This window comes from Pleuronectes platessa, chromosome 9 (assembly GCF_947347685.1).
Source record: "Pleuronectes platessa chromosome 9, fPlePla1.1, whole genome shotgun sequence".
NCBI classification, from domain to species: Eukaryota; Metazoa; Chordata; class Actinopteri; order Pleuronectiformes; family Pleuronectidae; genus Pleuronectes; species Pleuronectes platessa.
In genome coordinates, this window is record NC_070634.1 from 20,630,115 (window position 1) to 20,658,057 (window position 27,943).

The following is a 27,943-nucleotide window of genomic DNA, read 5'->3' on the forward strand; positions in this document are numbered from 1 at the left end:
TTGAAAAAAACTAATTTTAAATGTCAAAGTTGACGTCAACGTTTTATTTTGAAACCGCACACCGGACACGTGTATTTAACTTGACAGTAGTGTGTGTGTGTGAGTCGCTGTGTGTGTGTTTGAGTGTGTGTGTGATTTTCTTCTCCTCCCAAACTTTCCCTACCTTCATCTGAAAGTCATGAGCAGCCTCAGTGTGACCGGACGAGCAGAAGCCAGAAGGTAAGAGCCAACAGCCCGAGGGATCGATTACCACACATGATGCTGATTGATTATCTCATTAGTTCCCGACTGATCGACTTTCTCAGGAAACTTTAAACGAATCACGCTCCGTGGGTTTTTGGTTCGAAACCTCCTCACTGAGTTCTGTCGATTTATCGATCACAGCCAATGTTATTGTCTCTGTAGCTGCTGTAACAACTTTATAGACTTTTAAATAACTTTACACAAGGTGGAATAACAACTTAATGTCAGTTATATTTGGCTGCAGGAACGTGTGCTGTGATATCTCGTGTCTCACAGCAACGAGTTAATGGTTTATGTGGTTTCATAGTGTTGTAATGTCAAATGTTATTCTTAAAGTTCTTCGTACAAGTGTTTCCCTTCAGTATTTTGACTTTTCTTTAACTCATTGGAACTTACGGCTAGTATTAGTTTTTTAAATCAATTATTTGGGATATTCTTGAGCTTATTTGACATATTAAAGAATTATTTTATTCTTTCAAAACAGTTCTTCACCTGAAGCAGTGATTTCTACAACACAACATGACAAAAGGAAACTGGTGTTTTCATTGCGAGAGTCTGAGATGAGACGTGTCCTTATCTATAATTTCAGATTACAGTTTTCTCTGGGGAAATTAAATATTGTTCTTTTGTGGTTGTTGCTGCACAGCTGGGGGGGGGGGGGGGAACTTCCCTAACTTCCCTAACTTCTCATAAAAGCCAAATCAGTGTATCTTCAAACTGATTTAACCTTTGGCTTCTTATTGATTTGATACTTTTAGTTTGACTGAATTCACCTTTTCTGTCTGTCCCGCTTTTCCTTTAGAGCCCTCGTTTTAGCTCCTTCTTAGAAAAGAGCCTTGTTAATGAAGTGTTTTCTCTCAGACACTGTTGTGGGTGAGGCTCTGCATTGGAAGGAACCCGCCCCCCCCCCCTAATTGTCAGAAGTGTCTATTATAACGAGTTTTGAAAGCCGTGGATGTTCCTGGCGTTGGCTCGGCCCATAGTGACGCAGACACAGTGTCACGTTAAGTCTGATTAACCAAAACCTGCAGGGGAGGTCATGTCCAGATGTTTCCAGAAGCTGCAGTTGAGTTTAATACCTAAAAATGACATAAAAGGTTAAAAAAAAAAGACCATCCAGGCTTTGGTGCAAGTCCCAAAAACGAATTAATGACGGGGTGAATAGAGGAGGAGGAATTTAAATCTGATGGTTTGTGGAATGAGCTTCTGAGAAATGCAGGAAATCAGGATCTTAAGTCGAGACCTCTGAGGTAAAACGATGAGCTCTTTTGTTCTGTTGGAGGAGCAGAGATAAAATCGTCCTTTTGAGTCAGTGTTAAGCTCTCGAGAGTTTTCTGGAGCTCCCTCTGGAGAAAGTGCTTCTGCAACAGGAGCCTGGGGTTTGACTTACTGCAGTCGCCTCAAAAATAGATGCTCTGTAAGTTTAGTTGGAGGTGGTTGAGTGTGTGTGTGTGGGGGGGGGGGGGGGCAGTGTCTGATACTCTGGACATTTACTCTCTGCTCTGTCTGAGACGAGTGTTAGTGCTGTTAGTTCATTTCTTTTCTGTCACACACCCACTTTTCAATTCATACATTCTCATCTTGTTTACAACTTAGAACAGACTGATCACAGTTTATTAAATGAAGTCTGAATTAAATTTCCTCCTGCTCGTGGGTCCCTCTGCCTAATAAACTACATGCTGTCGTATTTTTAGATATATTACCAGTGCTTTTAATTTTAGCGCCCCGACACTGAGAGTCACTCGACGTGCTGCAGAGACATGATGCAGCGAGAAAATAAGACAACACGGACAAGCTAGTGCTGAAGTCAGGTCTCAACGGTAAACCGCTAAACTGGCTGGTTTAATAGGCAGTGTAGTGGCTTTGATAAACTCTGCTTCAGTTTCTGCAGTCTGGTTTTATTTCAGAAAAACTAAAATTGTCATTTCATTTCTTCTATTCATCTAATAGTTGATTTCATATACTTCCTGTGATTATTAGATTCACACCAGTAAACAGTGTGATTCCAGACTTCTCTGAAAGTTTACAAAAAGTATTTCACGCTGCTTCAAGATAAAAAAGTGGCTTAATATCAAGAACTTTTGGATGTTTTAAAGTGATGAAATATAAATGTGTTATATCGTTATTTAATCAGTGTTTTAAAAACATGACTTTGGGATTTGCTTCTACCTTTTCACACGTGTTGATCTCGGTCATGTCAACGAAGCCGTTTCCTTCCATGTTTGTGATTCTTTGCCATTTGTTGTGTCGCAGGCAAAAAGCCTTCTGAGAAGTCTTGAGTCTGTTTTGAGCACTCAACTGTATTTTAGTAGTTTTCATCTCTAGACATGATTATTGTGAAAGTGATAAAAGAGATTTGTGGTGTTTTGACTATGTAGAAATAGTTTTTTGGTCTAAGTGAGACTTTTCCCACCCAAGCTGTTACAGAAGATGAACCTCTAACTGGTTCCAGCTCTTTGTTCTGTTCTGAATGTCTCTGTTCAGTGTTGCATTCATTCCCATCCATGTTTTTTCTGTTTTGCAGTATTGCAAATTTCCTGCCTGTCGTCCAAAGTATGAAAAATAATTCCCACAAAGTGTGATTTGTGGCACAGTGAAATAAACAACAGAGGCTGTTATGAAACAATACTTTTTGTATCCTCATATCACACAGCTTTACTATCACATGACAAACTCTAAAGATTGAATCAAAGAGTTTTCCAACGATGCGAACGTACAATTCCACATCCCACGTGATGTGAACGCAGCATGAGTCCAGCTGCAGCGTGTCTCTGTTTGTCTCCCTCACCACGTCTCTGAGGATCCTCGTCTGGTTTGTAGATCTGAGCGTCTTGTGAGCGTTTTACTGGCATCGCCTCACTCGGTTCTTATTTATCCTGAATGTGAAATTGGATTGAAAGTAGTTTTGAAGTAGCATTGATGGAGTTGAAGGGGAACTCCAGAGATTCCCGAGATCATGTCATATCAGTCGAAGAGTAATTATGAAAAACACCGGCAACTCATAATCCTCAGTGTGAGATACAGTGAATTACTGACACTGACGACAACAAAAACAAAACATATACATTGAACTAAAATCCAACACCAATATAACAGGGTCAACTGATTTTATGTGTTTATGTCCTGTTTCACATGCTATAGAACAACTCACAACACATAACAAGACAAAAGAAGCTAATTCCGTTAGCACCAGGGATTAACTCATCTCCCCTCATCACATGAATAGGTATTTTCCATGTTTGCTCACAGCTCTGACCAAACTGTCATGTGTCAAGTTGCATTGTGGGTAAGGTAGGCCTCAGGTTTTGACAACAATGCATGGATTATAACGGACACTATCTCTGGTTCTATAATTCTGTAAAAAACTGTCCAAAGCTGAATCAGAGGAGTTTAACTTTCTGTGTGCAGCAAGAACTCTTCCATTCTAAAACCAGAGCTGTGTGTTTATCAGTTTGAGGCCAAACTGTATTTGATCAATGATTAAAGCGCTAATTGATATCCGCTGTTTTACAATCACAACATTAACATGCAGGACTTTTTTTCCTTCTTCTAATGTTTAAACACGTTCTCTTCTTCCTGGAAGTCGCAGAGGTTTGTTTACCTCTTTCAACTTCAAGCATCTTTCTCTGAGGCAACAATTAGTTTGAAGTGTGGAGCCCGTGTGAAACCTGATAGCAGCAGGCTTTCATCCTAATTAGCAGGCATCCAGGCTTTGAAAATGGAAATTGCCTCTTTCTGCTTCATGGCCGATTCCCTGATGGAGTAGCTCCACAAACTGAAAGCAGGAGAAGCTCTTCAGAGGTTGAGCTTGGGGTGAGTGAGGCGGCAGAGCTTTCTAAGTAGTCCTAGTTTTCACAAAGTAGAAAAACAGTTGATTTGCCTTCAGGTGTTTTTGGGTCGGGACATGGGTCTGGAGTTTCCCTCTCACATGTGAGGAGCGCAGCTGGAGAGTCTCCGGCTCAGACGCGTCCACAACAACAGCAACGTGTCCAGAGCGCTAAGGAGAGGGGCGGAGCCTGGTAGAGCATTCACATGCAGACACCTTGTTTACAGCACTTTGACACCAGCGTCTGCTCTTATCACCAGAAACTCTCAAATCTCGTTCTCCTTCCAAGTTGACCTCTTTGTCTGCTTCTGAAGTATTTGTATTATTAGAGAAAAAATTCAGTTCAGTTTTCATCAACCTGCCCACTCGCAGGAAACGCTTCAAAAAAAGGCCCAGAGCAACTAATTCGGCACATTCAGCCCCTCTGAAAAATTTGAGGAAAACCAACTGAATTCAGTGTCTGAGAGCAGCACTTTAGTTTGTTGTTAACAGAGGACTGTACACTTACTGTTAACCACAGGTTTGGTCGTACTGTACGATAAACTGTGTGTTTTCTGACTGAAGTCGGGCGGTGCTGAGACATTCACAGGAGTTTTGTGCAGCATCATTTTATTTACCCCGACAGTCTCAGGATCACGAGTTATTTACTAGATTTTCCAAAGATTTGAGTGTGTTTTGTTCAGGGCAAATCGTCTCATGACAGATTCATGTTTTTGCCGACTGTCCTCACTTAATCTTATCGTCATCCCTCTCTGCTTTTCAATGAATTCAATCAATTACATTCTTTCCTTTCCATAAATTGTTTAATAGTTTAGGAGAGCTTGTAATAAAGACATCTTTGTATCTCAGAATAAAAGTAATAAATCTCAAGATAAAGCATTTAGGGTGATCAGAAAATCTGGAGGCACATTTAGAGTTATTTTGTGGTCTCAAACCACAGGGGGGGTCCTGGTTACAGCTGAAGTCTGATTGGCCCCTATCTCGTCACAAGTCGTTTGATTCTTAACAAATAAGTAAATATAAACCGTGGGACTTCAGCATTTTATTTATTAGATATTTGAAAAGTGGATATATTATGTTTTCAATGGAGAATAGTTTGAGCTGCAACAAAAGCTTTTATTATCTATTTCTATGGGAAAATAAATTCACTTATTTGTCTTTGGTTAATAAGGAGCTGTGCCTGGACGTTGGACAGACACTTACTCACCATATTTAGGTCTCAAATATACAGTTACATTTTCTTTTTAAATCTCAGGACACTGTGGATATTAGCTGCTGTTACTCACTCACTTCTGTTTTGAGCAGTGGATTAATACAGATCTGGTGGTGTAGGAGGGATTTATTACAGCAGGATGGTGCATGTGAGACACAAGATGAACTACAATGAAATCATAATGAAGAAACAGCCAGTGCAACAGTATGGATTTAAACGTGACTGTCACTGAGGGTCCAATCAGGCGCTCGTCCCTGTGCTAACTCCCGCCCCCTCGCCTGAGAAACACCAAATGAAAAGCAGGGGGCTAAAAATACCAACGTTAACTCAAGTAGTGTCAGTGCTTGGGAGAGAGACATTAATCAAACTCGGTGTACTGAGATCAGTGTGGGAAAACACCAAAATATCCAGACGCTGCAGGAGTTTGGCAGCATCCGGTGGAATTTATTTACTTTACCAGGCAAGAGACCAGTTTTATTTATAGGTTCTAATAATCAATCTTAAAATGTTCTTTTGTGCTGAAAAAGTTTCGACTCTTGTGGGTCTTGCACCAAACTCATCAGATTCCTGCTCTGCCTAAATTGTCGGCTTCGCTCAGAAAGCACCAAACCACGACAGCTTTTGGAAACGCTGACTCCAAGTCAGTGTGATGCCAGAAACCTTTAAACCCAACTTTCCCTTCATCGGCTCAAACAATGAAAGTTCTGTGGTGGTATTCAGACGTTCTCTGTCGCCGTCTTGAAAACGTCCGCACTGTTTCTGCTTTTGAATCTGATGCCAGAGGGAGGACTCTGTGAGGCCTTGAACTTCAGGCTCACACTCTGAAACATGGGCCTGGTTTCCCAAACCCCTTGCAGGACAGAGATCACCTCTGTTCACCGGCTCATAAGGGAGCAAATGTTGTGCTTAGCCCTGAGAAGCCAGTGGAAAAGCTCCACTGCCCTATGAAGTCATAGAGGACGACAGAACAAGGTCCCAACACCAGGTTAAAGTGCTGAAACGGTTTGCAAATGATAAACAGTATTTTATATAATATCGTTTATTTCTCTTGCTTCCATGACCTGTTTTGATTATTTTATGTTTGAGTAGCAGCGTTAAAATAATATGTAGCATAATAATACTGGTGCTACTTTCTGTTTTGGATTAAAGGTGATATAGAGTGGTTTTATTATTGCGAATAACTTAATCCTGCCTCTTTTTAAGGGTTAGTTTCAAACCATTTATTAGAGCAAATATTATTTTATTATATTATTATTATTGTTGAGAAATTTATTACAGTAGCTTTGATATGCAAATCACAAAACACGGTTGCAGGGATTAGTGGAAATCCACAACCTAATCTGCAGATTAATTGATCATAAAGATAATCACTTTTTGCACCCTGGTCCATATGATCTGCTGCTTTTTTGTAAACAATTGATAATAATGTTAAAACATGTGATGCTAATAAGGAAAACCCAAACAGAAGGATAGAAAGAAAATAGATAAATAATCGAAGGCAGCACGCTGATTTGAATAAAAGCAAAAGTTAATGTTAACAGTCCTCTGCCTTTTGCCATTTTGGTGAAATCTATGTGTCATAGTCGACTGCAGGGCATCAACATGCTTAATTAAGTTGTACAATCTCTTGCAGACATCTCGCTGAGAGTACAGGAATAGTGAGCAGCCTGAATCTGAGAGGCTCAGTCATTCCCTACATCAGGGAAACTGAATTAAAGCCCACAAACATGTATTTTCAACGGGTGCAACTCAGCGATGATGAAGGTGTGTTCTCAGGAGCTCCGGCAGACATTTCAAAGACCTGCACACATCCTCTGCCTTGTCATTACCACGACCCTCCTCATCAAAGCGATGCTGAACCGGTATAATTTCCAGCAGTGAAGGAAATAACACGATAACAGACAGACATTTAAGATGTTTCTTGGCAGAAAACAGCAGAGGCGGACATCTGGTCTTATTCTGTATTTATGCAAATCAAACATCTGGAGGCTCCGGTGGCTACTGTAGGAGACAAATGGGTCACAGTCTCCTTAACACAAATCTAGGTCAACTTAGACAAACTTTAAGACGCTCTGAACTGGCTCACCTCTTTATTTGTCAGTCTAGAAAACACAAAAAGCTTTTGTCAGTAGAGAAAACTAGAGAAAAGAGAGAAAGTTGGTCAAATGCTTCTGATATTTGAGCTGCATGAAAAAAGTTGTATTGTTCGATTGTCATGTTGGGGAAACAAATCTGGAGAACAAGGTGTGTTTGGTCCGAAGTGCAACGTGACATCAGGGCTGGAAACTGGCTAATTGGGGGGAAAGCTCGATTTGTGAGCTCTGCTTTGTTCCAGGGAGGGACGGCCAGCCGGCAGGCATCGGTCTGCCTCAGCCCCAGCTGACTGGATGCTGCTGCTGCTGCTGCTGAGATATGAAGTGCGGGCTGTTTGCAGCTTTTCAGGCTGTAAAATGACGCCAACGTCATTGTTTCCAGAAAGAAACGTATAATGTTGCCTTTACAGTCAGGTCTATGGTCCTGTGGTTTTCCATGTTTACTGGATGTAAAACCACAGTGCAGTTCTCCCCAACAAATGCAACTTGTTTCTGTATTCCTTCATCTCTGCAGAGAAAATGCCAAAAAAGAAACATTAGACTCTAAATGAAATGTACAACCACTCGATGAATGTAGATGGAACGAGGTGCTGAAGGAGTTTTTCAAGGTCTACTTGACATTTTGTCTTTACCTTGAAGAATTAACCACAGTTCCTCCTCTTGTTTAATCCGTCTCAGTGTCTTCTGTCTGTTCATGTGACTCCGGGATGTTCAGGGTCTGTTGGGGTCGTACCGTCTGCTGCAGGACTCCTTATTCCTCGTGATGCTGCAGATCTTTGTGACTCTCGCTGAATGTCTGGGGTTGTCGTCCTGCTCCAGAATGAACTGGGAATGAACGGATGGTTTTACGCGACAGATAAGAATCGAAACGTCTAGTGCCTACAACTGGTGCACAGTCCTTAAGTTCTGTTGGTCATATTGGACCATGACCAGCAGTGTGCTGTTGGGTGATTTTCAGTGTGAAGCAGCTGTAATGAGGGTCATCATCTTTAAGTCTCGAGTCTATTGTGCTCTGCCAGTAAATGGTGGTTTGACTGCTTCTGGTTGCGAACACGTTTCTGCCTTAAGTGCTTAATTTAAAGTACATTGGGGTCTTGTGTATTAGCTAGAATAAGAAGGAATGTGCACAAGAACTTTAGGTAACGTACACTGGGATCTGCGTGAGCTGCATTGATGCTGGATTAACCATCCTATGTAAGAGTCTAATTCACTGAAATTCATTAATACAATTCAATTCTAAAAGAGACAAAATAAGACCAGTGTGTGTATTTACACTCTCAGTATTATCCTGGTTTTCATTGGGTTTTGGGAATATTAGCTAAATTATTTCTAACTAGGACATCCTGGAAAGGTATATATCCCATAAAATCCTGCTTCGTTGCCCTGGTGAACTGTGAAAACATCCATAAAGTTGTGACCGTCTTTGGCAAGCTGACCCCGGCCCGATGTTCTGCTTTAGCTGTGCAAGTTTCCACGATAAGCATCAGCCCAGTTCACATGAGATGAAACTGAGCATTTTCAGTGGAAAATCCCAGATCTATGTCAGTCCTCGGCATAGTGGGCAGCTTGTCTGCTGGGTTTTATACAGAAACAGCATGTCCACATACTGTAGGGTCAGACTGGGGACAGACTGTTCGCTGTGGCGGAGAATAACCTCTCAGGCGCTAACGATAGACTGTAACGATGAAACGGTTCATGGTAAGCATCCCACCTCTGCAGAGCTCAGAGAACCAGAAGCTAAAGTGTCACAAGACTCAAGTGTCGAGATAAGAGTCAGTTGCAGGAAATCCAATAAGCCCCTAATATTGTTATGATCATGTGTACAGGAGGATAAATAACAGGATTTATCATGATTCATTAAGTAATGGAATGTAATTAAATCATTGTAAAAGTAATGTACTTGAAGGCAAACGAAAACATATTTCAGAACGAAGCAGTGGATGCATTTGGGAATTTTCTCTTATCGTTGTCACTGGAAGTCAACAGTCCTGGACAGTGGTGCGTCTTCATTACGAGTTTGAGCCTCCTGCGCTCTACCACCAGTCACTGCCTCTTCATCTTCAAACTGTCCAAGTGCTGGAGTTCCCCAGCAACTTCATTCAATTCACTCTGACATTTTGTGACACGGGGGGGGGGTTACTAGGAGGCTTCACTAAACTGTTCGAAAACAGCGTCGCCACAAAGAGGCACAATGCGTCATTGTGGAGGCTGAATGTGCTTGATTGTGTTTGCTGGAGAATCTGGAAGGAAGAGGGAGGAGAGGCAGGACACGTGATGTTTGAAGTCAACCTGATTTTGATTAAGGAACTTTTTTTTTTTTGGGTGTCTGAACAGTGGGACTCGCTCGATGTTGACGATGTGAAGTATGATGTAGATATGATGTAGATATGATGTGATGTAGATGTGATGTAGATGTGATGCGGAGATCGGGGGAAGATGGCATGTGGTGGGAGAGTCGTGTGCATCGAGGTGACAGAGCGCTGCTCTGTTTGTGAGCTACACACACACACACACACACGCACACAAGTTCTCACCAAAAGTGATAACGTGTTATCTAACGTCAGTGTGATGCATCATGTGATGCCGGCCTCTGTGCTGCTGTCGGCTGCAGGATGTGCTCTGTGTGTGTTTCTCTCTGTGTGTGTTTCTCTCTGTGTGTGTGTCACACTGGTTGTATTTTTTCAGCTCCCAGTTCTTGCTTGTCTTCTCACCAGTGTTTTCCTGCTGCCTCCAGGAAGCAGCTTTCAGGACAGTCCGATGGGTTTCCTGGCAGGACCCCCCCCCCCCCCCCTACCAAGTTCCTACTGGGAGACAATGGGAGGTCTCACACAGGGCATGTACGGATGTGTGTGTGTATATATGTGTGGCTGTGTGAGGGGGATTTATCGGGGGAGTAGAGGGCTTCCCTTCAGGAAACTGTAGATTTATCCCGGCAGCAGAGAGGCCCATGTTCCAGGCCTGAATGGCCTCATGAGGATGAAGGCAAATCTTAGTCTTCCCTCGAAAACAGATTTAGTCCTGGATTATAATGGGGTTCATGTTTTAGATTAACTCTGATGAGAGTTAAAAGTTTTGGAAAAAAGGACAATTGCTTTGAGATCTTGTTGTAGAAAGCAGCTGATCTTTTCGTTTGATTCCCAATTCCTCATCCATCCGTCAGCTATACTGCTTCTCCTCTGAGGGGAGCTGGAGCCAATCCCAGCTGACATTGGGCGAGAGGCGGCTTACACCTTCAACATCGTATCTCAGGGCCAACACTCGCAGCCTGGAACCTGCTATGAGGTGACAGTAATCACCACTGTCCACTCAGTTACATCAGATGAATACAAATGGTACAGAGAGCACTTCATATGGTTAATGCTGCAGATTCGATTTATTTTACAACTTCCTTTTCAACACTGTTGTTTCTTTGATTAAATTATTTTAAGTGCAACTAATCCGCTTAATTGTAAACACATGTCCTGGTTAGCTGTTAGCTCGCTTTAGCTTCCAGGCGGTCATATCTCACAGCCAGAGATAATACCAACTCTATGCGACTGCTCAGTTCAGTCTGTTGCTTTCACTTTTTCAATAACCTCCTGTTCATGGTGCAATTTTACACAGAGCAGACATTGAACACATTGTGCACCCTTGACGACTATTTACGACAAGTAACCACAACAAGGGAAAACGTGCAGTTGTAGGCTCCCCACGGGATCTGGCCTCTGAGTCAGACCTCTCAAATGCATTTCCAATTATCAGTGGGCGTTATCGTCGATTATCACAGAACAATAACACACCCAATCAGAGCAAGGCAACAACATGAAGTGCACAGCGACAGGAAGATATCCACAAAGATATCCACAACGTGCAGTTGTTTGTTCACTCGTTTTTGCCGATACAAGGAGCGTCTTTGTTCCGTGGTTTCTAAGAAGATTTTTATGTTTATCCACAATAACTCAGACTTAAATATTTGTCATCAGAAAGTTCAACTCACGCCTAAAATCAAAACATGTGTATCACGGGACAGAAAACCATCTCGTCTAATCAGCCGAAGGCCTTAAACTAAGTATTAAATTAAGAAATATGTCTGAGGATTAAAACAGTGAAGGTCCTCACAAGTATAATAAACCAAGAGTGTATGTGAGAATGGTATGCATCCGAGTGGAGGCCAGTGTTGGTGGTTTGTATCCATCTCTTTGTGTGTGGGTCCAGATTTCTGAATGGGCCTTTTTCTCATGTAAAGTGGTCAGAAAGTTGCTGTCAGTGAGAGAGGATGTCGGCTTTCACTCACTCTCCTCCCCCCCCCCCCCCCCCCCCCCCCCTCTGGCTTCCCCTCTGGTGAAAAGGGTGGCGTTGGGGATGAGGTCACGGTTTCAAAACATGGCCCAGAGCCTCAAACCAGCACAACATTTCCTCTGCCATGAACTGAACTGACTGCAGGACGACTCAGTGTCCTCTTCTAAAGTAAAAGCTCAGAATTGAGTCAGGGTGCTCGTCACATGTTCCCATCGAACCCGAGGAAAAAAATGATTCAATAACAAATCATATTTCTAGGGGAAACCCTTATGGTCACTGAAACGCTGATCCATCGGAGATTGTTATCGAAATAAATGTCCTGAGTCTCCTGGAACTCAACAGATCGAGGTCAAGTTAATTAAATCTTCCATGACAAAGAAAACACACAGTGTTGTGGTTTGAATATAAAGTGAGCTGCTCACATGTCTCGCAGCTCTGACCACAGCTTGAGTCCGTTTACATTGATGATGTGGGTCATGGTTTTGTCATATCTGTTGATAATTATAATGTTGCTCTCACCAACAGGGTTTTTCGGCCCCAGAAACTATCCCAGGGAACCAAGAACCTCTTCAGGGATCTAAAGCTGCGTTTCAACAGGAAACCAGGGACTGAAGTGGGTCCTTGTGTGGAGCTCCACTTCTCCAAACCTAAGTGGCTGTGTTTGTTAGGCAGTATGTGACTAATTGGTCAAACGCAGAAACTCTGGATACTTCAGTGACTGTACCACTTAATTCATAAAATAAAGAAGCATTGGATGCAGCTTCTATTGGTGTTAGGGTCAGATGAAGTTATGTTGTCGTCCTCTGGTTAGTTTTTTCATTCAAGTGGTCGTCAAAGTTGCATTATTATTATGATTATTGTTATTTACACATTGTTTCACAAAGCTCAGACACCACATGATGGTCGTAAATTCAAACTGGATCATAATGTAACATGAACTCAGTTTGTCGTCATAGATATGGAAAATCTATGACTGTTCAGTCATTCTGAAGAACAACGCAGGCCATCTGTTCACAATCGACCAGTTAGAGTTCACTGAATTAGAGTGGTACGCCCAAAATGAAGCAGCATATTGTCTTTGTATAAATATGGGATTGTGTGTGTGTGTGTGCGAACGTGCACATGCATTTAAAGGTCATTCTTGGGGGGCTTGTGTGAGTGTCATAATGTGTGTGTGTATGTGTGAGAGACTCAGCTGGTCAGGACTCGGGGTCTAGAGGAGACAAGGAATGCAGCTTCTCACTGCAGTCTGTAATTTGCTGCCTGTCATCAAATCAGAGAGAAAAACAGCAACACTTTAGCTGAGGGGTGTGTGTCTGTGTGCGTGTGTGTGTGGAGGGTGAGAGGAGAGATGAGAGTCATGTGAGGGGAAATGACAGTCTTGTGATGAGAGGAGACGAGGAAACATGGAGAGGTTCTGATGAAGGGAAAAGAAGTGAGGAGGTGAAACGTGTACAGAATGAAAAGAGAGGATGATGTTTGTGGAGAAGAGGAGGAGAGTGCTCGTGTTGTGCAGTTAATTATGATTAATGCTCTACACAATATAATACCTGTCCTTCTGTCCTGTCTTGTACAAATGAATGGTTGCGAGAAGCTGCAGTTCTCTCTGCTGCTCCTCTTGTTTTTAATGATCTTTTCATGGCGTCTCAATGCTAATGCACACAGATAAAGTCCGGTGGATTATTTGATGCCTGAAACCGATCCTGCAGATACAATCGGTCAAGATCAGTTAAACCAGAAATCCATCACTGAAAATACAGTCTGCATACTTCCCTCAACATCAACTCCCAACAGCCTGTAAGGCCTCTCTGCGAGTGTCCGCCTTGTTTTTTTTGTTAGTGCCATTTACTAAAACACACGTCCTGTCTTATCCAAGGTGGTATTTTGATTTAATGCCACCTCCTCCCACAGTGAACAGACATGCAGACAGGGACACGATTGAAGAGTTGTGTGTCTCTGTACGTCAGCCCCGGTGACCTGTCCAGGGTGCACACAGGAACTCCAGCTCTCGTGCAACACTACTGTAAATAACAAGCAGTACAGATAACGGATGGATTGTTGAATATAAATCTAACCTGCTTGGCTGTGAGAGTAGGGACAACTGCACTGAAAGGGTTAGAACTGTGGAAGATAGAAAGACCTTCGGCTTGAGCCTGATCAAAGTTTAAATTAACTCTGGTGAGACATCTGAAAGTCCAATTGTTCCCAAATCTGCTGATCTAATCTCATTCTTCAGTGTATCTGGGTTAAACTGTCGTCATCACATGTGCCTGGCATTCTCTGTAACGTGTTATCTGGTGTCACTGTCCCGTCTATGTGATGACGTAGTGCCGAAGTCAACAGTTAATATTTAAAGATGCATACTTTATTTCATTGATATTTCATTGATCGAAAACATAGCACTGCTCTACTGGAACTATAGTCACACTGGTAGTTTACTTAGGATAATCTGAATATAATAACTTTGAGAAAGAACAAAAGAAACAATGTAAGAAATAACTAATGTAATAATTGTTAATGTGAGAAAATAAATGGAGATTATGAAGTTTATACACAAATTTAAAGAGAAAAAAAGTCATCTAACGTATTGTATAAGCACGGAAAGGGAGATAAGGTTGGAGAAGAGTTATTTTAATTTAAAAATGTCTTCAAATTATCCAACCAAGCCGGGTTACACGTTACCAAAACTGACCAATAAACAAGCTACCAGTGAATCATGTGGCTTTTTTATAAGCTCTGGTTAGTTTGGTTTTAAACTGAACTCTTGTCTCTGATTTGGGCCAAAGTGAAGCACAGAGGTCACAGCCCTGAAAACCTTGCGTCTGATTGGTCGGGACGCTGCAGCATCACGTTGGCTGTGGTCTGACCTGAGACAAGCAGCTGACAGAGACACTGAGGAGAAACAGAGCAGCGACTGATAAGATACAGACCAGAAACACTGTTTTCAGGTGGAGGAGACGCGGTTTCTCCATCCATAATGGCCCATAATGTAATTTGTACTAATTGGTCGTCTGACTGAATGTTTGTGCTCTGTTCTTAGACAATAAACTGTCTGTCAGCCTCGGTCTGAACCAGCAGATGGACTGTGTGTGTGTGTGTGTGTTCAAAGGTTATCAGCAGTCAGTCATAAGGGCGACCAGCGTGTTGCAGCAGCATGTGTCAGTGAAGGAATGTGCCTGAGGCGGCCGGAAAACACATCTGTGCGTGTGTGTGTGTTTGACAGGATACAGGTTAGTTTATCTGAGACTGTGTTCAGTGGTTTTGAGTTACATGTAAGAAACTGAGATCTGCACTATGAGTCTTTTTGTGACACAGCAGCCTCTGCAACTCCCTTTGTAAACCCCACAACCCTGTGACAGTGAAGTTTGTGTCACCGCCGGCAGAGCTTCACCTTGTCACAGTTAACACAAGTCGCACGTCGGGGGGGGGGGGGGGGGGGGGGGTTCCTACACTTGGTGGTCTTATCCAGGGCTCCACCAGTCAGCAAGTTGAAAAGAACTTTGTAAATCCCCCAAATCCCCCTGTGAATGGATGATTTATACAGAGGTGCTTTATGAATGAGACATAAACATGTATAAATACAGCATATTTACTATTAGTCATTCAACTAGCAACTCCTTTCTACTATAGAGAGCTAGCGTGAAAACTTTCAGAATCCCAATGCCAGTGAGTCATCTGCACCACTTCATAGGTTTAAATAACTGCTGTGCTTTTGAAAAACAATCTAATGTCACTGTTTATCCAATGACGCGACTGGATTGAAGAGTTCAGCCCCGGGATATATTTGTGATCAAGTTTTAATTCAAAATCACAACTGAAATGATCTCACTTTATTTAGTAAGGTCAAGACTACATGATATTAAAGAGAAAGCCAACAGGTCCTACAATGATAAAGCAAAAGTGAGTAAAAAAAACGGGATGAATCAGAACCAGTCTTGATGTGGACAGCCAACTGTCTATGGGTTGAGAGGAGAGAAAAGGGTGAAAGGAGAGAAGAGGGGAGAGGTGGGTGGAAAGGCGAGAGGAGAGGGTGAGAGAGAGAGAGAGCAGGAACAGTTGTGCAACTGTTTTATATAAGCTCTCGCACACTGGTTGTGATAGTGATGGCAATAATAGGGATTCTTGAAGATGTAATGATGTTATTAATACAAATAATAATAATAATAATAATAGTAGCAATGACCATGGTGCCAATAATAATAGTAATGCTAATAGTAATAATAGAACAGAATAGTTAGAGGAAGTCACCATTGAGACTAAATCGAGCGTCGCGACTTCAGCTCTTGCACGGCAGTGGTCGTAGTTATTTTTCACCATGGGCTGTAAGTTATTTCAGTTCCTGCGGAGTAACATTGGATTAATTGGTGATAAGATTTCAGTTTCTTAAGGCATCAACTTTGGTTGACTGCAGATTTGGTGATGCTGGTGGAGGAGATCTGCCTGTTGATCCCGAAGGTGTTAACTTGGGTTCAGATCTGGTGACTGAGTTTTATTTAAATCAATTTCATCCTCAAACCTTTTTACTCAAACGTTTGCATTTCCTATGTTTGTGTGTTGCTGTGGTATTTGGTCTGGTACAATGGCCTGAGTGTCTCTCTCTCTCTCTCTCTCTCTCTTCAGGGCTGTGTGGAGCAGTGAGGAGGGAACCAGCCTGAACTCCCGCTGCATGAATCATTCACTGAGCGGCTGAGAGGTGCGCTTCCTTCAACACAGCACAACACACTGCTTTACTTTGAAACATCACATGTGCAGTAATCTTTGGCATCTGGAACATTTTGACTCTTCACACCGTTGTGTGAGCTCCAAACTGTAATTGTTTGTCTTCAATTAATTGTTTTGTTTGTAAATCACCTCGGATCCGAGTTTTAAAAAGGTGCTCTATTCTTGGCATGATATGATTTTTCTTTTTTTACAATTGATTCCTTGGTGTAAATCTTAATTTCACTTGTTAATGTGCAGCGTTTTTCTGTGTCAGAAAAAGGCAGTTCCTAACTTCTGCCACGTGCACCCAGCTTTATTTTCCTTCATTTTTCACGTGTCTGAATAAATGGACATTAAGCCTGGAGTGAATAATCGATTTCCCAGGGAAGCAGTATTAATGTCAGTGTTCTTGTGGTGAGGAGAATCCTGTGGTTTCTCAGTAGAGCTGGACGGTGTAACGCTCCTGTTAATGGAGCAGCATCCGTTTGAAGGCTTTTTGGACAATGTTCAGCTTTGTTGTTGACTTTGTTCTGTGGTATTTCCCATGACTGCTATCTTCACTCAACAGACTCTACACACACACACACACACGCATATACACTTAAGACAGGTATTTTCAGTCTTACTGACATATGTAGAGACTCTTAGGGGAAATCAGATTTTTGACTTCCATAATGACGATCCTCTGAATGTTCCAGCAACCACTTGGAGGGCTAGTACACACACACACGCACACAGACACACACACACTCTCTCTCTGAGGTATGAATGATGTCAGCCTCAGCGTCCTTCAACACCTCTAAAGAGGAAAAGCAAACAAGTCATCCATTTAACAAGTCCTCTTTATCTGTGAAAGAAGGGAATTCACCTTCCTTTGAATTGAGTCGCAGGTTGTTGCGAGTGCCAACAAGAAAAACACATAAACCTCTTCAGGCCTTTTCTGCACTTTGTTGTACGTTTACTGCTTCTATAAAGATGCATCTGCCACATTAGAAAATGTGCTGTGTTTGTTATTTGTTGTGTAAAGCTGTCTCCCATTAACAAAATATGTTGATGTGGAGCATGTGAAGTCGATGCTTGCAGAGAAATCGACGATAGAGAATCCAAACATGCACCTCTGGGCTTTAAGGAGAAAAGTGAAACTAATATGTAATGTTTTAGAAATGACATCACTTCAAGTAGCTTCAGGAAAATGTAATTCCTGTGTTTCATTCAGCCAGGTGTTGATTTGAAGCTCTGTGTGCTGAAAGGTCCCAGTCCTGAAAATGACTCAGTCGGTGCAAGTCAACCCGAAGCTGCCTGGTAAGAAACTGCCATAAAGACGTTTTTGTTTTTGTATTTCCAATCTTTGTTCGATTGTTTTGTAAACATGCACATGTAAACATGCATGTGATATTTCACTGAATGCCAGTTGGTGACGATCATAAGAAAACATGCAATATGCCAAAAAAAAGTGGATGATGAGAAGCTAGGAAACATATAAATAAACAAGATAGTTCTTTGTTTATTTACGAGGAAACTTCTTTGAATGCCGATGATGTATTGATGTTTCTAAGATACTCGTCTGTCGCCCTTCCAGATCTGCGCTCTCCTTTCATCTACACCAATCAGGAGGACGCTGACCAGCCAGGTTCCTACTCTGTTCAGACTCCATATGGTTTCCAGCTGGATCTGGATTTCCTCAAATATGTAGAAGAAATAGAGAGTGGGCACAATCTCCGTCGGGGACCTATCAGCTCCCGCCGCTTGGGCAGAGGGGTCAAACTCTCCCAGAGGAGCACGAGCGTGGGTGGGCGCACCAGTGGCTGGACCTCCACAGAGTCTCTAGCTTCCCCTGCCAGTGAAGATGGCAGAGCTCCTCCACCGCCACCACCACGCAACCGCCTTGGGTCAGCACCCTGTGAGGGACTCTCTCTTTCCCCAGTGACCCTCCTCACAGTCCCTCCACTGTCTGCTGGAGCCAAAGTGCCCCCCCCTCCACCGCAGCGAAACCCTAGAGTGGAGCGGACTCTCCTTGAAACCAGCCGCCGGCTCCAGCAGGAACAAACCCACCAGCATCAGAATGGTGCCCGATTCCAGCTTGCAGATCCTCCCAAGCAGCTCTTACCCTCCTTATCCACTCAGCCTCTGCAGAGTAACTGGGTTAAACCCAGTCCTCAGACCTCAGGGCGCAGTACCCCTGCTACTGGCACCGCAATGACTCCCATCCCTCCCAGCCAGCTGCAGACAGTTAGAGAGCAGATGGCTACGGCCTTGAAGCAGCTAAAGGAGATGGAAGAAAGGGTAAAGGGTGTTCCGGCACTTGAGAGAGAGGTAGCCAAGCTTCGTGCAGAGAAAGACATGCTCCTGTTAACCCTGGAAGACAAGAAAGTGGCCATGGAGGTGGCTCAGCAGAAGCAACAGTCCAAAGAGTCTTCTACCCAAACAACAGAGACCCTTCAAAGTCAAAGTGAACCCCATATGCACGGTAAACAAACTGCACCAACCTCACCGGGTCACACCGGCCTTGGAAAATCTGGCGAGCTGAAAAGGTTGACAGAGAAGTTTGAGGGGAAGGAAGATAAAACTTCAGAAGCCTCATCGAAAGTTTTGGTTAAAGTTCCACAGAAAGTTGCAGCTGTTGAGAAGAAATCAGTGGCTGCTGGGGATGACATGCCAATGGACTCTGTTGTTTTCTACCACCGCCAGGGTGTGAAAGATGCCTGCGTAGACACCAAGGTGAATGTCTGTGAGAAATGTACCGAAACAGAGACCCCTCTGGTTCACGAGGAGGGGGTACAGGCCAGCGTAGAGACTGCAGAGGCTGAGGTTTGGGTCATGGAGTCACTACTTGGCGTGACCAGCGAGGCGCAGCGGGAGATTGACACCTTGCAAGACACCATTAAATTTCAGCAGGAGACCATTGCGACTCTAGAGGAACAGTTGAGTGTGGTTGACAACGATCTAGGGATGCTTAGAGCCAAAATGGAAGAGAAAACCACTAAAGTCATGTTTGAGAAAGGGGTTCTTGCAAAACCAGACACGATGCATGTCCAGACAGAGACAGTGACTTCTGAGTTTAAACATGTTGCGGTTCTTTGCTGTCCAGAGGTGACTGATGCATGTGTAGGGGAGATACTGACACCAGATCAGACTGAACAGGGCACCCAGACGGATGCTCTACAGGAACCAGCAGAGCCAGTTCCTGTTGCACTGGTCAGCACTGGGTGTCAATGGGAGAACTTGTTTGAGGAAAAGACTGTGGAGCCAAAAGTTACAGCACCAAAGAGGAGACAGCTGACCATCGCCGAGTACAAGGTTTGTCCAGAGGAAGAGGTCGTCAGCACAGCCGAGAAGCAAAAGGACGACCAAGGACAGAAAACTGAAGCTGGTGACACCAAGACAGGTTAAGACTTCAGGATATTGTAGTTTTTTTTCTAGGTTAAGGTTTAGCACGTCATAAGAGGCTGCTTCAAATATTAAGCTTTCCACAGTATAAATGTGATCGTGATAAAAACACGACAATGCATCAAGTATTTCATGTTTTGTAACAAGTGTAGAATAATGGAGAGACTACACACAATATCATGTCAGAATAATGACAAGGAACACTGGAAAATCTTATGAAGTACAATTAAAGATTACTAAACGAGGTACTAAATAAAATTATCTGTCAGATTTAAATCGAGAAATAGATATATTGTGTAGTTTCTGTTCCATCGACAGTCTTGCTTTTGTGTGAGGTGCGTGTCTCTCTGGTGTACTTTGTCTGAACTATTGTTTGACCATTATGCTTCCTACTTAACAATAGGTTTGCTGAAATCCATCATGAAAAGGAAGGATGGGAGTAACTCGGGTGAAAATCGCACCACTGGCAAGAAGAGCCTGCAGTTTGTTGGTATTCTAAATGGAGGGTGGGTAACATGAAACCTCATTTTTATTTTTACCACAGCAGAAGGTTTGAACGATTGAAATAACACTGCACACACATCAGGTCACAGGTTTTAGAAATGAGAAACAAAAACTCACCAACTGCAGTGTTGCTTTTGAAGAGAGAGAAAACCAGGTCCATAACATGTGAGGCCCACAAGTTAGGAATCGATTGTCTTTGTTACAGCAAATATTTGTTCCTCCCAGGTATGAGTCAACATCCAGTGAAGAGGAAGACGGGGAGGAAGAAGAGGACGAGGAGGAAGATGGAAGTTCTTCTGGAGAAAGTGGGGAAGGGGAGTGCTTGGACAGCACAGAGGAGGACGAGGCTGCTCTTGAAGAAGACACGTCCGAGGAGGAGAGGAACGTCAACCTGGACGAGAGCGACACCGATGAGGAAACTCTGAAAGCTGAAAGTTATTCATCTGATGGTGTGAAAGAGAAGTAGGTTGTTGTTCTGGGAAAAATTATATATTTTGTTAGTTTCTTGTAAGTTTGTAGAAATAGAATCTGTGCGCAAAATGCGGTGAGTTTTCTGTGTTTAGACTTCATTCATTTGTTGTTTTGTTGCAGGTTTGAGCTGAGCTCAAAAATGCGTGAAGCTTGCCTCATTTTAAAGAATCACCTGAACGATGACATTAAAACACTGAAGAGTAAGGAAGTGGTGCGTCCCTGCATGCTTCTTCAAATCATTTGATCACAGTGTTCCACTTTGAACTTCACTGCTGTAATAATGTAAATGACAGGAATTTATAACTTAATGAAGGCTGTGTGATTGTATCGTATTGTTTGAGGATATTGTTTAGTCCCAGCAAACATAAATAATGAAATAAAAAAATTCACCAAAAAGTTAGTCAGTGTACTAACTCAAATTGTATCTACAAATGATACAATCTGAATCAGAAATCAGCATGAATAAGCTACAATAGAAATCCTCATAATAGCATTTCCTTTCGGAATGCCTCAGATTCAGTTTTTCCAGATTCAATGCATTCTTAATAATAACCTGACTCTGGACCCTTAGCTCTCCAGCACCCACACTGTGCAGCTCGAGTGGTTCCGCGTCTCTAGTGCCAAGATGGCTCAGCACTCGCGGGTCTCCGACCACCTGATGGCGCTCTCTGAAGTGTCGTCGGCTCTGCTGCAACACGTCGTGAACATGACCGACGGCAACGGCAACACAGCTCTTCACTACAGCGTGTCCCACTCCAACTTCGGTGTGGTGGGACTGCTGCTGGACACAGGTCAGCGATTACAAAGAGTGACGCCTTACAGACTCGATGATTGTGCTACTTGTATAGTGATGGACAAGAGGAGCCCTTGGTTTACTTGAGGTTGTTGTTTTGTGTATTTCTGTGTGTTTAACACTTACTGAAATAGAAATACAGCTACAGCTAACTTCTCTAGCCTTCATGTAAGTCTCCTAGCCAAGCTGGTCCATTCGTATGCCTAAACACAGAGTAGTAAAGTAACTTTTCCCACAGGTGTGTGCTGTGTGGATAAGCAGAACAAGGCGGGCTACACGGCCATCATGCTGGCTGCTCTCTCCACTGTGAAGGAAGAGGACGATATGGCCGTGGTCAAGAAGCTCTTCAGCCAGGGCAACGTCAACGCTAAGGCCAGCCAGGCAAGTCACCATCACTCCATCGCAGTTCAGAGAGACCTTTACCTGGACACAGCACTCGTGTGTGGATGTCACAGTTGTTTCTCTCATACACGTGTCTGTTTTCGTTTCAAAGCGAAAAGGAGCTCCGTCCACACATGTTTCTAGCTCCGTGATGATCTAAATCCATACTAATACATCTGTGAAGTGAATAGCTCGTGACCATTGCTGATTTACACAGAAAGCAGGTTGTCTACTCTGCAGTTGGTTGGTTCTAATTCAAGAAATACTACAAACAAATAACAACAATGGTGAAAAGTAAGAGCAGGGATTTTGTCTACTTTACAACGTTTTGTCTTTACAGTTTGGTAGTCAAGTCATGATGAGAACCAATTGGGAAACGAATGTGAGTCATTGTTTCCGTCTTTTCTGTACCACAATGCAGATTTTTCAAACTAAAACAAAGCCAACAGCGTTAACTAGATTTCAGGAGATCTAAACTCTGGAAAAGTGTGGACAGCAGCTAAATGTAGCCACAGGGATGCATTTTATAACTAAAACATAGAAGTGTGGATGAAACCTAATGCTATGAGGTACACGCTGATTTTGAAATGTAGTTGGCTATTTTTTCATTTCATATTCTGGAATTTAAAAGATGATTTAATTTCATATGCAAAGATTATTTATTTTTTGAGTAACCCCTGAGGACTGTGAATACATTGTGTCAAAAAAAGGGCACAAAGGGCCTTTGTGAATCTGCAGTCACCTCCAACAGACAGAGGCATGGAGTCAGTCCTCACACAGCCTTTTAAATCAGTTAAGTCCTATTTGGATGCAATAACTTAATTGAAAATTGAAAAATAGGATCTACACGTTATAGTCCAAATAGAAAATCTGGCCCTTATAGCTTATTATTTATCTGTTATAAGCATTAAATATTTTTTTGCTTCGTTACTTTGCTGAATATAGACTTGGTTTTTCACCTTTTGTTGTTTCAATGGTTGAGCTGTTTTGAGAGAAGGGAATAACAGAGAATAATGTCCCGGTTTGTTTCCACGTTTATTTGAGTGACTAGTTGTTACAAACATTCCCTGTTACGTAATTAATGAATGTCGCATACAAAGCCAGCGACTTAGGAAATAATTGATTATATTTCAAATCGGATTAGAGAAGTAGAAAGCCTGACATGACGCAGAAGTCATTCCTGAGAATCTGTGGACTTTTCTGTTGTATCTCTGGTTGATCTAATCTGGTTGTGTAGTGTATGTGTTTGGACATGGCCGCCTGACACACCCGCACGCTGCCAAGTCATAGGACTAAATTTATAGCATCACCGGCTATAAATCAAATTATTGGCACTAGTTATTGTTGCCGTGTGGAACAAACCCCAAGACATGCAATGTAATTTTAGAGGAAGGAATTTAAAATGCACTATTTTCTGCTGAGTTATGGCATTTGCAAAAAATACTGAGAGCCAAGTAGAGGACTGAATGCTCTATGGTGGAAGGGATTTGTAAAAATATAAATCAGGTCAGTGTTGAAAAAGAGAAAAGACAGGCGCTTAGCAAACGAAGGAAAAGTAAAAAAAAAGAAAACAGCTTTACGTTTCCTAGTTCGTCAGCACTTTCCTGAGTTTGTACTAAAACCGTAGAACCTCTGACAATAGTTTTTTGTTTTGTTGGTAATATCTCTTCAGATAAACATGACTTTTTCCCAAAGCTTAATGGCCAATCTTACTAGTGTGACTTTTTGAAAATTAGGTATTGAGAATAATTATTCTCTACTTCTATCCCTTTGCAGGCGGGCCAGACAGCATTGATGCTAGCCGTTAGCCATGGACGTCAGGAGATGGTGCGGGCCCTGCTCGAGTGTGGAGCCGACGTCAACGTGCAGGACGACGAGGGCTCCACGGCCCTGATGTGTGCCAGCGAACATGGCCGAGCCGAGATTGTCAAACTGCTCCTGGAAACGCCTGGCTGTGACATATCCATCGTGGATAATGTAAGATGTTTACGTTTTAGTCTTTTGGCTTGTGCAGTCCTTGAAACTTTGGGTGAGCTACTCTGAGTTTGACGATGCTCGACCTCTGCTGAAAACATCGGAGCGTCCTCTCGTCTGGGATTCAGCTTAATCTGCGCTCAGGAAACGGCTCCTCGTGGGAAAGTGGTCCATGCACTTTCCTCTCCTTGTCGTTTCTTTCTTTCTCTCTTTCTTATTCTATGTTTTGCTTCAGTAAGCAAGATAAGTTAAAGAGCCACCATCAGATTAGTTTCATCTGCCTTCTGTTTAAATCACTGCTGTTTACAGGAAACACAGTCACTGGTCTACTTGCAAGCCCCCGGGGGTGAATTACAAAGCCGCAGCTCCACTGTTCACAGCCACAGACTCACAAATTTGAGACACAATGCCCTGCAAGCTAATGCACCAACATACCTTACCACACAATGCATCCATACATCAGCAGCAATGGTTCATTTCCTAAAATTGTTTTGAATAAAGTGAAACAAACAGACTTTTAGACTTTAGAAGATCAAGGCTGCAGCAGATATATTACTTGTGTTGTGTAGAACCAACACTCACACATTCAGTTAGTTAGGCACACATAGCTAAGACTAGTGAAGTCGCATACAAAAGTCCTACAATAAATACAAGAACGTTGCAATATTCAACATTATTTTCAACCCCATATCCAGCCCATTTAAATCAGTGAGGGTAGGTTAAACAACATTTTATATGAATGCACCACAAACTGCAGTATAAAAAAAATGCAGTTTGTCATTTGCAAACAAAAAGAAAAGATCTTACCCTGGAACACAACTCGCCTCATTGTGACATTTATCCTGTATTTGATGGCTAATCGGCACAGCTGAGTATTTGAAAGTGTTCACATCTGTCCCAGAATGAGTTGGCCATTCGACACAGGCAGCTCCTGGATTGTGTTTCAGTGCAACACAGCTGGACCGAGCAGTGGACCCAAGAGAGAGGGGGGGTGGGAAAATATTTGGAAAAGCCCCCACCTCCTGTCCTCCTGAAACAAAGAACAGCATGACAAACCGGGACTGTAAAGCAGAGTGGACACGTACACTCAGCTGCACGTTTATTATTATTACAGTCTCAAACAATCCCTGCATTAAATCGCATGTTTGTGGAGGTCGTAAAGATCATTGCCGCCACACTGGGGGTTGTCTCGACCAACTTCTGTTTGTTTCCATCAGGTTTACACCAAAAAAAAAACATACTAAACCTATTTGCATCTCCACTTGGCAGAGAGACGGGGCCCGGGCCAGGAAAAAACACAACAAACTTCAGTCCAGATGTGGTTAATGATGCCCACAGAGTAGAATAAACACCTCTCCAGAACAGTAAAAAACTAAAGTCATTGTTAGCTCAATGTACAAACTCTCTAAGTGTTAGAAGAAAGAAACTGTTCCAATCCTGCATCTTTATAATGGATTTTTTTATCCTTATCTGTGAAGGCTTACACCATTTATTTGTTTCAATGTCTGATATAAGACATTATAAAAACATTTCTAATGAGGTCTAGAGATAAACATGTCTGGAACCTAAAGGCTCAGTGAGAGTGGGAGTGGGAGCGCTCCACTTGTCCAGCTGTGGCAGCGTCACTGGATCATATGGATGAAAAAAAACATGTGCAGATGTGATTTCCCAGTTCTAACTTGCAGCTGCACTGGTCAAAGGGTGGAACAGTTGGAACCTGGTAACTGACTGGGTGATGTCATTACTCAAATCAATTTTTTTCTTCCTGTGGGATCAATCATGAGATTGAAAAAGTCTGATATATTGGCTCATAGAAAAATGAACACATCATTTTTGAAAGGTTGCTTTTGACCGAGACATTTACTGCACAAGACATTCGACTTGTGCAGAGGAAAACTAAAACTGGTAAATTCTGCAGGTTGTGTGATGAAAATTAAACCATGACCCCAAGTCGAGTTATGTACGAAACAACAGATGCCTGCTTGCAAGCGACTGTCATGGCTGGAGGGAATTCTTTCAAATTTAAAAATACAAAACGTAACTTGTATCCAAAGATTAACTGATTAGATTTGGTTAGTTAAAAGCCTTTATGAAACGTTTTTTATGAAACACGCTTTCGATAACACGTTTTTTGAGTCTTGTACCTAATCAGTGCGTTACAACTGCAGGGGAAGTTAACAGCCCAGAACAATGTGGCTCACATGTCCATCTCTGTTCTAGTTAGAAACTCATTCTGGTGTTTCCAGGATCGATTGGCTCACTTTCTGCCCTTCCTCTCTCTTTCCTCCTCTGACTACAGGATGGCAGCAACGCTCTGTCCATCGCACTGGAGGCGTCACACAATGACACAGCCGTGCTGCTCTACGCCCATATGAACTATGCCAAGACCCAGCCTGCTGTGGTGAGTCCACCCTCCCACCGACCCCCTCCTCTGTGAAGATGTGCCCACAGACGACACAAGAATTTAATTTAGGAAAACAGGGAGTAGAGACTGTGGTGGATTGATTGTGTTGATGAAAATGGAGCAGTCACACAAGTGATGCACAAAAGAAAACATGGAAAGAAAACATACTAAGGGTGGTGGGGGGGGGGGGGGGGGGCACAACATAACTGACCAGTGAGCAAAGTCTCTTGTATGAGAAGCGGCTCTGTTCCTGGAAGCTCTCGCAGTTTCAGTTTGGGTGTGGGCAGCATTGACGGAAGGTGCACTGCTGCCCCCTTTAGGTGACACCACTCTCCAGTAGATTGTGGGCAGAGCCAGATTCCCAAACTATTGCTTTTGAATTGAACTTATATATATATATACTTATATATCCATAACATTACTTAATTTATTCTAAAGATTTGAATGTGAAAACAATTGAAAGTAAAGTGGTATTCATATTTACTGGATATGAAATATGTAATCTTTACCTAATGTTTAATATTTGCATTTCCTGCATAACTCTTCATTCTGATGAGTCGTCAAACCACTTAACTATACATGGCCAGTTTATTAGGTACACCTTTAGACCTTAATGCATCCAATAGAAGTGACATAAAGATACCTTTAATGAAACAGGACTTGAAACCCTGGTATATGTCTCCAATTATGTGACCAAATCTTGAACATTATGAGTTTTGTAAAGATGGATGTTATGATAGACTCCTTGTGCTGGACTAGTGTTGAGCGATAGGCTGAAATCCTTCAATCAGGCAGCATCAGCCACACAACTGCTGATTGACGATTTATTCAAGCGCACGTCTGTGGGCGCAGAACGCTTCACTGGACTGTCTAGGATTTTACAGGTGTTTTGCAGATTTCATTGTGAATTCACTTGCTGAATCATAATAAAACCCACCCTGTCCCTCTCGTTGTGTCTTTCAGGGGAGTCCAAAGGCCCAACAACGCAGCCCCACCACTCCTCAAAAGCCCTGGCCTGCGTACTGACCTGATCACAGCCTCTCGCTGAGGCCGACGCAAGAGCAAACCAAACTGGATATGAGCTGAGAAAAGCTCCACTGGAATTTACTTAAATATATATGTATTTATATTTTTGCCATATGCCCTGCATTTATAAGTATTGTTAATATGAGAAAACTATTTTTCCATAAACGTTGTGAATGGTTATATTATATACTTGACTAATATGAGCTCCTAGCATGTCTAAATGACGTCTCCAGCGCTTGTTTTTTCTGTGACAGGAGCTGAGGCCTTATGTTTATTATTTGCACTTCACAAGTGTTTTACTGTTGAGGGCAACACACACAGTGATGGCAAGAAAAAACAGCAACTGTCCTTTTCTAAGCAAGCCCACACACTGACACAATATGCAACACAATACATGACCATCTCATAGTGAAGCCCAGTGTTGATGCTTCAGAAAATGTATGTAGTGACTTCCTGAATTGGTGTCTTTAACATAACAAATTTTATACTTAACAACATATATGCTGTGTGTCTACCCTCTCTGCCCTGCCTTGGATGACTGATATGTGAACCTGTTCTCCTTCATAGTCTGCACTAATTGTTCATGTATTGTATGTTCATATAAATACAGTATATATTAAATAAACATACATATTTACATAAAAGACAA

At 42.5% G+C, this 27,943-nt stretch overlaps 1 protein-coding gene across 2 annotated transcripts; it reads left to right on the forward strand.

Annotated features, from left to right (window-relative positions):
• The first annotated feature begins 86 nt into the window (after positions 1–86).
• Positions 87–27,943, forward strand: kank3 (KN motif and ankyrin repeat domains 3). 2 transcript variants are annotated; one of them, XM_053430893.1, is made up of 12 exons: positions 87–219; positions 16,274–16,346; positions 17,571–17,656; positions 17,934–19,739; positions 20,145–20,247; positions 20,471–20,707; positions 20,837–20,927; positions 21,288–21,507; positions 21,748–21,890; positions 23,667–23,867; positions 26,164–26,265; positions 27,232–27,943. In XM_053430893.1, the coding sequence occupies exons 3-12, from the start codon at positions 17,620–17,622 to the stop codon at positions 27,292–27,294; spliced, it is 3,003 nt and encodes a 1,000-aa protein (XP_053286868.1). In that variant the 5' UTR covers positions 87–219; positions 16,274–16,346; positions 17,571–17,619; the 3' UTR covers positions 27,295–27,943. The 2 variants fall into 2 exon arrangements, with proteins under 2 accessions (XP_053286868.1, XP_053286869.1); XM_053430894.1 differs by having other exon boundaries at positions 17,575–17,656.

Bases quoted from the DNA above. Each gene is read 5' to 3' on its own strand.
- kank3 (XM_053430893.1), top strand. From the start codon at position 17,620: ATGACTCAGTCGGTGCAAGTCAACCCGAAGCTGCCTG. The intron at 20,248-20,470 runs GTGGGTAACATG...TGTTCCTCCCAG, and splicing joins GTTGGTATTCTAAATGGAGG to GTATGAGTCAACATCCAGTG. The intron at 20,928-21,287 runs GTGCGTCCCTGC...CTGGACCCTTAG, and splicing joins CACTGAAGAGTAAGGAAGTG to CTCTCCAGCACCCACACTGT.